This window comes from Pongo pygmaeus, chromosome 1, assembly GCF_028885625.2.
Source record: "Pongo pygmaeus isolate AG05252 chromosome 1, NHGRI_mPonPyg2-v2.0_pri, whole genome shotgun sequence".
NCBI classification, from domain to species: domain Eukaryota; kingdom Metazoa; phylum Chordata; class Mammalia; order Primates; family Hominidae; genus Pongo; species Pongo pygmaeus.
In genome coordinates, this window is record NC_072373.2 from 178,975,785 (window position 1) to 178,987,887 (window position 12,103).

Here is a 12,103-nt window from a genome sequence, read left to right on the forward strand (position 1 = left end):
AAATTGATAGACTGCTAGCAAGACTAATAAAGAAGCAAAGAGAGAAGAATCAAATAAATGCAATAAAAAATGATAAAGGGGATATCACCACCGATCCCACAGAAATACAAACTACCATCAGAGACTACTATAAACACCTCTACGCAAATAAACTAGAAAATCTAGAAGAAATGGATAAATTCCTGGACGCTACACCCTCCCAAGACTAAACCAGGAAGAAGTTGAATCTCTGAATAGACCAATAACAGGCTCTGAAATTGAGGCAGTAATTGATAGCTTACCAACCAAAAAAAGTCCAGGACCAGACGGATTCACAGCCGAATTCTACCAGAGGTACGAGGAGGAGCTGGTACCATTCTTTCTGAAACTATTCCAATCAATAGAAAAAGAGGGAATCCTCTCTAACTCATTTTATGAGGCCAGCCTCATCCTGATACCAAAGCCTGGCAGAGACACAACAAAAAAAGAGAATTTTAGACCAGTATCTCTGATGAACATTGATGCAAAAATCCTCAATAAAATACTGGCAAACCGAATCCAGCAGCACATCAAAAAGCTTATCCACCGTGATCAAATGGGCTTCATCCCTGGGATGCAAGGCTGGTTCAACATATGCAATCAATAAACGTAATCCAGCATATAAACAGAACCAACGAGAAATAACTAAGATCAGAGCAGTACTGAAGAAAATAGAGACACAAAAAACCCTTCAAAAAATCAATGAATCCAGGAGCTGGTTTTTTGAAAAGATCAACAAAATTGATAGACTGCTAGCAAGACTAATAAAGAAGAAAAGAGAGAAGAATCAAATAGACGCAATAAAAAATGATAAAGGGGATATCACCACCGATCCCACAGAAATACAAAATACCATCAGAGACTACTATAAACACCTCTATGCAAATAAACTAGAAAATCTAGAAGAAATGGATAAATTCCTCGACACATACACCCTCCCAAGAGGGTGAAGGGCCTCTTCAAGGAGAACTATAAGCCACTGCTCAGCGAAATAAAAGAGGACACAAACAAATTGAAGAACATTCCATACTCATGGATAGGAAGAATCAATATCATGAAAATGGCCATACTGCCCAAGGTAATTTAGATTCAGTGCCATCCCCATCAAGCTACCAATGACTTTCTTCACAGAATTGGAAAAAAACTACTTTAAAGTTCATATGGAACCAAAAAAGAGCCCACATTGCCAAGACAATCCTAAGCAAAAAGAACAAAGCTGGAGGCATCACACTACCTGACTTCAAACTATACTACAAGGCTACAGTAACCAAAACAGCATGGTACTGGTACCAGAACAGAGATATAGACCAATGGAACAGAACAGAGCCCTCAGAAATAATACCACACATCTACAATCATCTGATCTTTGACAAACCTGACAAAAACAAGAAATGGGGAAAGGATTCCCTATTTAATAAATGGTGCTGGGAAAACTGGCTAGCCATATGTAGAAAGCTGAAACTGGATCCCTTCCTTACACCTTATACAAAAATTAATTCAAGATGGATTAAAGACTTAAATGTTAGACCTAAAACCATAAAAACCCTAGAAGAAAACCTGGGCAATACCATTCAGGCCATAGGCATGGGCAAGAACTTCATGACTAAAACACCAAAAGCAATGGCAACAAAAATCAGAATTGACAAATGGTATCTAATTAAACTAAAGAGCTTCCGCACAGCAAAAGAAACTACAATCAGAGTGAACAGGCAACCTACAGAATGGGAGAAAATTTTTACAATCTACACATCTGACAAAGGGCTAATATCCAGAATCTACAAAGAACTTAGACAAATTTACAAGAAAAATCAAACAACTCCATCAAAAAGTAGGCGAAGGATATGAATAGACACTTCTCAAAAGAAGATATTTATGCAACCAACAGGCATGTGAAAAAATGCTTATCATCACTGGTCATCAGAGAAATGCAAATCAAAACCACAATGACATACCATCTCACACCAGTTAGAATGGCAATCATTAAAAAGTCAGGAAACAGATGCTAGAGAGGATGTGGAGAGATAGGAACACTTTTACACTGTTGGTGGGACTGTAAACTACTTCAACCATTGTGGAATTTTGTGGCGATTCCTCAAGGATCTAGAACTAGAAATACCATTTGACCCAACCATCCCATTACTGGGTATATACCCAAAGGATTATAAATCATGCTGCTATAAAGACACATGCACACATGTTTATTGCGGCACTATTCACAGTAGCAAAGACTTGGAACCAACCCAAGTGTCCATCAATGATAGACTGGATTAAGAAAATGTGGCACTTATACAACATGTAATACTGTGTAGCCATAAAGAAGGATAAGTTAATGTCCTTTGTAGGGATGTGGATGAAGCTGGAAACCATCATTCTGAGCAAACTATCACAAGGACAAAAAACCAAACACCGTGTGTTCTCACTCATAGGTGGGAATTGAACAATGAGAACACTTGGACACAGGGTGGGGAACATCACACACCAGGGCCTTTCGTGGGTTGGGCGGAGGGGGGAGGGATAGCATTAGGAGATATACCTAATGTAAATGATGAGTTAATGGGTGCAGCACACCAGCATGGCACATGTATACATATGTAACAAACCTGCATGTTGTGCACATGTACCCTAGAACTTAAAGTATAATAATAATAAAAAAAGAAAACTATTTCATTTGGTTTACAAAAGCAGAGGCTACTAAGTTGAGGGTCTCAGAAAGGGCTTATGCACATAGCTATTAGAAAATAGAACATTAAAATAATACCAACAGTATTCCAAGTAAATAACTATAATTAAATTTTCCACAACAGTTCATTCTGTCCTGTGTAATTCTTGTTCAGCTGAATCTCGGATTAGAAGTCTGCTTTTATGAAGTACATCTTCTTTCAGACTGAAAAGAGTCCTGGAAATCCTGACTTCATCTACCAATATGGTCTGAAAGTAGTGTGATGTCAGCTGAGAAGTCTTTATCCAAAAATCCACTTTTTGAAATGTTAATAATTCAGACTATGTATGTCTTATAGATACAGACTATATCAAAAGTATAGTCATTTTCATGAGGCTCTAAGACTCTGTTGAAGATATATCAGCTTCTGGCCTATAGCTTCTGGCCTTGCCTATGGCAGAGCCTTTAGGCAAGCATCAGAATACCTCAGAAACTGCCTGTAGATGACAAAGACTAAATGTTTATATTATTAGGGTAACCAAAAGAATGGAAGATAGTAAAATTCTTAATTGGGATACAATACATGATGATTTCATAAGAGTTTGATCAGTGTTTCCCCTGAATGCTTCTATATTTAGTAGGTTATGTTGGGTATGGATATTTGTTTTCTATGCTGATCAGGAAGTAGGCAAAGAAAAGGAGTTCTGGAGAATTCTACAGGCAGGTTTCCCAATCCTTATACTTCCTCTTATTCCAAATTTGAAGGATTAGGCCATGTTTTTCTTTTTTGCTGAGTGCATGATTTTTCCCATGTTGTACCACTTGAAAGAAAGGTTTTCCCTTTTGCGTCTTTGCTAGGATTGGACTCTCTAGAATGCTTTGTACAGTATATGTTTACAGTAAACTTAATCTTTAAACTGGAAAAACATATCTCACAAATATACTAGTATCCTGTTACCTTTCCCATGACTTTAAAATGTACTTTTCATTTTTACAAATGGAACTTCAGGAAATCTTTACAAAAATGAGTCTTTTTTTCCCTGTTTTTTTGTTGTTGTTTTTGTTGTTTGTTTTTTTTCTGTTCTTGTGACCTCATTCTGTCTTAAAGGAAAGTCCCTGGTCAGTTAAAATGACATGTTCCCTAATATGTTTTAGGAACTTAACAGCTTTAAAAAGGTGTCTTCAAGTTTATTATGGAATCACTGCTGGTTTTAGAGCTGCTATTGCTTTGATTTGTTTTAAAGTGCTGCAGTTCCTAAGAGTAGGTATAAAAGCGAAAGTTGATGACTGAAAGATGTTTCAAGAGGCACGTAACATGTGCAGCTATTCCCATTTGTCAAAAGACCTCTGTAGGAAATGCTGCCCCTTTCTTCCTAGTGCCATTTAATTGGAATTTAAATGACAGCTATAGAAGATATGTGTTGATGTTACAACCCCACGAATTTGCTTTGACATCCTCTGAGCTTCACTTTTCTCATTTGTATGGTAGGGCATGATAAAAAAAAAAAAAAAAAAAAAAAAACACTTTGTAAATTGCCAGTGCTGTCTAGATAGTACTACTCATATGTCTGTCCACATATTCTTTGGCCCGTGGTAGTCAAAGGATTCTCATTCCTTTCTTGCAAAAGCCAGATCCCAAATCACAGGGATGGAAGGCAGGTAAAGGGTGATAATTTTGCCTTTGTATTTTGTTGTCAACTTATGGATTTGTATCTTTTCAGGTTGATACAGGCAATACTGGAAGGGTGTTGGCTTCTGATGCTGCTGCTTTCCTGAAAAAATCAGGGCTTCCAGACTTGATACTTGGAAAGGTAGTATTCGTTCATTATAACTGGATTATAAGTTTGTAAGGGATATGTACTATAGATGAACTGGATGCAAATTTAGAAAGATGCTATCAAGAAATTTAGAAGTTAGAACCGAGTCATAGAAGCCATTTTAATAATAGGATGAAGGGAATTTGTAGTGTAGTGATTTACCCTCTGGAAAAGTAAGGTGTTTTTCAGATTTTTAGAAACAAACTACTTTTTAATAGGATAAAATGAGGAAGTAATAAGTACATTTGGTGGGGAGAAACAGTGAAGACTGGGAATCTTGCCACACACTCAAAGACTTGGCTCTGTCTCTACTTCCTCTGTTATAACTGTCTCTGTTTAATGTGTGGTGAATAGACTGGGGGATGAGAGGCTTTTTAAAAAGAGCACAAAGAGGTGGAAAGCCCCTCCCCTGTCTACTCCTTATACGTGATATTGATATATATTCAAAATCCTGAAAAATAATCACTATTAATAATTTAATTATTCACAAATAAACATTAATCATCTCAACTTGCACATAGAAAAGAATATCTTAAGGATCCAAAATCAAGAATAGTATGTACGTTCTAGTAGAAAGAGCATTGGTCTCAGAGTTAGAACTTGGATTAATGAAAAAGGCATGTGACTGGAAGTTAGAACTTAGGCTTCACTTCTTTCCCTGGTGCCTTGAATGTTCTTGAGCTAAGTCACTTACCCTCATTGGGCCTTAGTATCTTTGTGAAGGGTTGCACTAAATCAGGGGTGCCCAATCTTTTGGCTTCCAGGGGCCACATTGAAAGAAGAAGAATTGTCTTGGGCCACACATAAAATACATTAATACTAATGATAGCTGATGAGCAAAAAAAAAAAAAAAAAAATCATAAAAGAACCCTCATAATTTCTTAAAGAAAGTTTATGGATTTGTGTTGGGCCACGTTCAAAGCTGTCCTGGGCTGCATGTGGCCTGTGGGCTGCAAGTTGGGCAAGTTTGCACTAAATGATCTTTAAGGGTTCTTTCCACTCTTAATTCTATGATTCTTAGATCTGATTACCAGAGAGCCTGAGGTTGTAAATAGCAGAGATTTAATTTATCATTCAGATGACTTTTGTTTAAAATATACATTGATATTTTTTCCCCCTAAATTTCAGATTTGGGATTTAGCCGACACAGATGGCAAAGGTATCCTGAACAAACAAGTAAGTTTCAGATATTCATATGAATTTTTTTTGAGTGATTCAAAATAAAAAATAGCCAGCAGGGTTTTCTTGTATTTTGAAGCCAAGAATTGTTTTTTACCAACATTAGAGTTTTGCCTAGGGCAAGCGTGTAACAATGAAAGTATTTCCAATCGCTAGATGTTAATATAAGTCTTAACAGTTAGTGTGAGTTTGGTGACATTGTTCTCCTGGAGTTTATTTTTCTGTCTTTCAGAGAGACTTTGCTCTTTAATTAATTTTCCTAGTTACATAGGGTTATAAGTAAAAGTGAATGTTATTAAGTAAGTGTTAAGATGGTATTGTCTAGTAGATTTGAAGATTTGAAAGAAACTCTTCGTTAATCACGTGTGAGATGTTAGTATTCTGGTCTAGATCTTACTCCTGATATATAAACCAAAAAATGATTTACAAACCAGAAGTAAATTCTTGACCAGAATACATAAAAGTGATTATGGCCAAGGGTGTTGAACACCATCAGTGTACTCTGAAGTTCTGATTGTTGGGGATGGATTTCAGAGTTGTGTAAGGATTGAATTCCAAGTTTGCTGAGTGCCACTACTCAAAGTTAGGCTTCCTCCCCACCCCCGGCATAGCTGAAGCAGGATCAAAGCCAGATATTGGAGAAATTTGATGAGAGGGTCAGAATATCCAGTCTTTTAATTAAGATTTCAGGGCTAGATTGTAGTCCCTGTTCAAGTCTCTGGGTAGAAGGGCTACTTTGGTGTATTGGAGGCATAGGAAAACAAAATTCATATGGGCCCACCTAGGTGCCATGTAGTCAGTCAGCAAATATTTGTTGAGTACCTATGATGAGCCAGGCTTTAGAAATACAGAGGTTAACATGATAGATGTGGTCACTGTCTTAAGGTTTTACAGTGTAATAAATTTTTTACTTATAATTCTTAGATTTTGGATATTGAGTTTGAGTTGCCTTAGTACTTCCAGGTGGCTGGATTTATGAGTCTGCAGTTAAACTTTGAAGTTCCATTGGAAGCATGGTTTTTTTTTTTTTTTTTTTTTTTGAGACAGAGCCTTGCTCTGTTACCCAGGCTGGAGTACAGTGGCGTGATCTTGGCTCACTGCAACCTCTGCCTCTGGGATTCAAGCAATTCTCCCATCTCAGCCTCTGGAGTAGCTGGGGTTATAGGCGTATGCCTCTGCAACTGGCTAGTTTTTTTGTATTTTTAGTAGAGACGGGGTTTCACTATATTGGCCAGGCTGGTCTTGAACTCCTGACCTCGAGTGATCCACCCACCTCGGCCTCCCAAAGTGCTGGGATTACAGGCGTGAGCCACCGTGCCTGGCCCAGATTTTTAAGTTAGCATGTGAATGAAAGAAAAGAAACCAATACTTAATGAATTTCCATGTGACAAAAATGACACTAGGAACTTTGCTCCTGCAGCATGGTTTTTATTTTGTTGCTCATAATACATTGCAAGGTAGGTATTAGCCCCGCTTTTATGCAAGGGTTTTAACTTGCCCATGGCCTCACAACTATAAGTAGCAGAACTAGAATTTAATGCAGAATTATTTCACTTCATAGCCCATCCATACTGTGGTAATAGACTTGATTACCTAAGAGTAATTGAATCTCAAATAGAGCGAGAAAAGAAAGAGGGCCATGTTAGAATACTTGGAATACTAGCAGTTAGGGAAGACATTGACTCCAACAGAAGAGACTTAAAAGGTCAGAAGAGAACTAGGAGGGTTTTGTGAAGCTGTTTGGTGGAGGAGAGCTTCCAGGAAGATACTTTCCCAGGCTGCAAAAAGAATAAGCAGTATGAGGCTTTTTTTTTTTAAGGCTATTCTATTTGGTAGCTAGGAGATTATTTGTGACATAGGCAGTAGTTTTTCTAGCTAATCATGGGAGTTGAAGTCAGATTGCACAGAAGGTTGTGGAATGAATGAGAAGAAAATGGGATATCTTGAAATAGCATTTTTTCAAGAAATGAGTGAAGGCAAGGGATTGTATAAAGCAAACAGTCTGCAAGGTGATAAGAATGGGTTATGAATTGGGTATGAAGGGTATAGGGGAGAGTATGGGATTTCAGAGAAGTAGTGAAGGGTTGATTACATCAGCGACTATACTAGGGTATTGACAGGTTGGACAAATTGTAGCTGGAGTAAAGGCTTTTGTTATCATGTCTATGACACTAACTCAAAACAGCTGAAAACCAGTTGCTTCAGCTTCTTTGCATTTATTTATTAAGTTTTGGACTAAGACTTCAGCTGCTAAAAATCCAAGGACTTTCGGGAGAGATTTATAATTATTTTGAAGTTAAACCATTACATACTTTTTTTTGATGTTGCACAGTTATTTTCTGTAGTTTTTCTGGAATCACAGTCGTTAAGTCATTTAAATTACTGTTCCAGTTTCAAAATTTATAATCTCACAATCCAGAGATGACTTTTCATAACATTTTAGGTGTTCTTCTGGGATTTTTCTCTAATTCTTTTTTTCTCATTTAAATGATAAAATACGTCTCTTAATATCATTAAATATTATTTGGTTTTTTTTTTTGGTTTGTCTATTTTTTTTGGAGACAGAGTCTTGCTCTGTCACCCAGGCTGGAGTGCAGTGGCGTGCTCTGTCATCCAGGCTGGAGTGCAGTGGCGCGATCTCGGCTCACTGCAATCTCTGCCTTCCATGTTCAAGTGATTCTGCTGCCTCAGCCTCCTGGGTAGCTGGGACTACAGGTGCACGCCACCACACCTGGCTAATTTTTGTGTTTTTAGTAGAGAGATGGGGTTTCTCCATGTTGGCCAGGCTGGTCTCATACTCCTGACCTCAAGTGATCTGCCTGTCTCGGCCTCCTAAAGTGTTGAGCTTACAGGTGTGAGCCACTGTGCCTGGCCCTAAGTATTATTTTAAACATGAGTATTCTGTATGAGTTCCACTATCTGTATGTATTTTCCCATTTATGTTATTATTAGCAATTCATAAATATTAGGAACATCTTTGTACATAGCATTTTTCTGCAAGATATTTTTGAAGCAAATATGCTACTTGTTGCTACATAAGACCTCTGTAGTAATTATGAATTGTTTTGTATTTTTAGATTGTAAGTATTTGTGCAGGTAGGTAAGTAGGTAGAGGGAGAATGCTCTTAACATTCATACTTTTCTTTCTTAGGAATTCTTTGTTGCTTTGCGTCTTGTGGCCTGTGCCCAGAATGGATTGGAAGTTTCACTAAGTAGTTTGAACCTGGCTGTTCCTCCACCAAGATTTGTAAGAAATGCTTTTAGATTTCAATTGTATTTAATTTTTAAAAAGTGACACCACGTTATTTGAAAATTAAAAGTAATATATTAAAAGGAATTCTCCCTTTGGCCCTTTCACTCAGCTACTTGGCTTTTTTCCCCTTACTGGCTACTGCTGTTTTTAGTTAATTTCTTGTGTATCCTTCCAGAGTGATTATATATGTATATGTAAGAAACTATAGGCTGGGCAAGGTGGCTCACACCTGTAATCCCAACACTTTGGGAGGCAGAAGTGGGAGGATCACTTGAACCCAGGAGTTCAAGACTAGCTGGGAAACAAAGCGAGACCCCCATCTCTACAAAAAAATCTAAAATTTAGCCGAGTGTGTTGGTGTGCACGTCTGGTCCCAGCTACTTGGGAGGCTGAGATGGGAGGATCATTTTTGAGCCTGGGAGCTCAAGGCTGCAATGAGCTGTGATCACACCGTCGCTCTCCAGCTTGGTTGATGGTTTAAGACCCTGTCTTAAAAAAAAAAAGAAAAAAAAAAAGAAATATAAATACTTATTTTCTTACTTTACTTTAATTGTAGTATGCTATATATTAACGGTTCCCAACCTTTTTGGCACCAGGGACCGGTTTCATGGAAGACAGTTTTTCCATGGACCTGGGAGGGATGGATGGTTTCAGAATGAAACTGTTCCACATCATCAGGCATTAGATTCTTATAAGTAGCATGCAACCTAGATCCCTCACATGCGCAGTTCACAATAGGGTTCATGCTCCTATGAGAATCTAATGCCGCCGCTGATCTGACAAGAGTTGGAGCTCAGGCCATAATGCTTGCCTGCCAGCTGCTCACCTCCTGCTATACAGTTCAGTTCCTAACAGGCCATGGACGGGTACCAGTTTGTGGCCCGGGGATTGGGGACTCCTGCTATACACATAATTCTATACCTTTTATAAGTAGCTTATTAAGTTTTAGAGGTATTTGTATATCATTACATAGAAGCTTCCACTTTGTTTTTTATAGCTGTGTAGTATTTCTTTGCTTATGTTTATGATAATTAACTTTTTATTGATAGGCTTTTAGTTTATTTTGAATCCTTCAATATAAAAAAATGCTGCAATGAATAATTACCTTGGACATGTGTTATTTTGCATGTGCAGGAATGTATTTATATGTGTTAATTTCCAAAAGTAGAAATGCTGTTCAAAAGTTTTTGCCTTTGTAATTTCTATGTATTTTGTCAACTTGCTTTCCATAGTGGTTGTACTAGTTCACCCTCCCTCCAGCAATTGTTTGAGTGCCTGTTTCTGTACACTTTGGCTAGCATACTTTGGTTAAACTTTTAGATCTTTGCGGTTTGATAGGTGACAGTATGTAATTTTAAATTTATCCTTTTGGTTTTATGGAGTGAGGTTAAATAGCTTTTCTTGTGCTAATAAGATTAGCTTTCTTATAAGCTTTTCTTATGTTTACATTGCCTTTATGTGAATGTCTGTTTATAGCTTTTGCCCATTTTTCTTGGTTGTTGCTCTTTTACTTATTGAATTCTAGGGCCTCTTTAGTTATTAGGACATTAACTCTTTGTCTATATGAGTTGCAAGTCTTTTTTTACTATTTTGTCATTTGTTTTATTTTTTTTGGAGAGACAGGATCTTGCTATGTTGCCCAGGCTAGCCTTGAATTCCTGGGCACAAGTGATACTTCTACCTTAGCCTTCCAAATAGCTGGGACAATTGGCATGTACTACTGAGCCCGGCTTATTATTGTCTTTTGTGTAAATAAATTGTCAGGTTAAAAATTTTTATTTTTTATTTTTTACATTTAAGTTAGTATTGATCTAGGATGTGAGTATAGATTTTATTTTTATTTTATTTTATTTTTTTTTGAGAGGGAGTTTCACTCTTGTCAACCAGGCTGGGGTGCAGTGGTGTAATCTCAGCTCTCTGCAACCTCCACCTCCTGGGTTCAAGCAATTCTCCTGCCTTAGCCTCCTGAGTAGCTGGGATTACAGGCACCCGCCACCACATCCGGCTAATTTTTTTTTTTGGGGGTTAGAGATGGTTTTTCACCATGTTGGTCAGGCTGGTCTCAAACTCCTGACCTCAGGTGATCTGCCCACCTTGGCCTCCCAAAGTTCTGGGATTACAGACGTGAGCCACCACACCTAGCCTAGATTCAACTTTATATTTTTTCAAGATGGCTACCCTACAGAAAGTATAGTCAATACAGTTTATTAAATAATCCATCCTTCACTTCCTGTCTCTTCATTCCCTTTGAAATGCCACCTCAATTGTGTGCTAAATTCTCATATGTATTTTGATTTCTTACTCGATATTTTTTGTTCTTACCTATTGATCTATTTATCCATACCATATGCTGATGTTACATTGTTTTAATTACCATATTTGGTGACATGTTTTTTAAATCTAGTATGCCTAGTTCTCCCTACCTCACTCCTTTTTTTCCCCAGATATTTTATGGCTCCTCTTGTTTTTTGTTTTTTTAAATTTTAAGTTTTTAAAATTTTAAGTTTTAAAATCTCTTAAAATTTTAAATTTTAAGAGATGCCCATTCTGTTGCCCAGGCTGGAATACAGTGCTGCGATCATAGCTCGCTGTCACCTTGAACTGGGCTCAAGTGATCCTCCCCAGTAACTAGTTGCTTGTTTTTAAACTCAACATTTTAGAAGTTTTTGGTCTGCATACTAATAATTTAATTTCTTAAGTTTAGAGAATTTTTGCACTTTTATGTTTAGGAAGGTAGTCAGAAGGTTAATTTAGGGATTTGTTGCCTACGTGCATTACAGTCATGCATTGCTTAACAACAGGGATACATTCTGAGAAATGCATCATTAGGCAGTTTCATCATTGTGCAAACATCAGAGTGTACAAACCTAGATAGTATAGCCTACAGCATACCTGGGCTACATGGTATATAGCCTCTGCTCCTAGCCTAGAAACTTACACAGCACTGAATACCATACTGTACTGAATACTGTAGGCAATTGTAACATGATGGTATTTGTGTATTTAAACAGAAAAGGGGCTGGGCGTGGTGGCTCACACCTGTTATCTCAGCACTTTGGGAGGCTGAGGCGGGTGGATCACCTGAGGTCAGGAGTTCAAGACTAGCCTGGCCAACATGGTGAAATCCCATCTCAACTAAAAATACAAAAATTAACTGGGTGTGGTGGTGCATTCCTG

The 12,103-nt window shown here is 37.6% G+C and overlaps 1 protein-coding gene across 19 annotated transcripts in view; it reads left to right on the forward strand.

Moving 5' to 3' along the window:
• The window catches only part of EPS15 (epidermal growth factor receptor pathway substrate 15), a 161,899-nt gene that overhangs the window by 42,372 nt on the left and 107,424 nt on the right, over positions 1-12,103 (forward strand). For all 19 annotated transcript variants that reach the window (XM_054488244.1, XM_054488256.1, XM_054488226.1 and 16 more), the window contains 3 exons: positions 4,399-4,488; positions 5,623-5,670; positions 8,825-8,920. In XM_054488244.1, the coding sequence (XP_054344219.1) occupies positions 4,399-4,488; positions 5,623-5,670; positions 8,825-8,920 (234 nt within the window). The remainder of the gene's footprint in view (positions 1-4,398; positions 4,489-5,622; positions 5,671-8,824; positions 8,921-12,103) is intronic.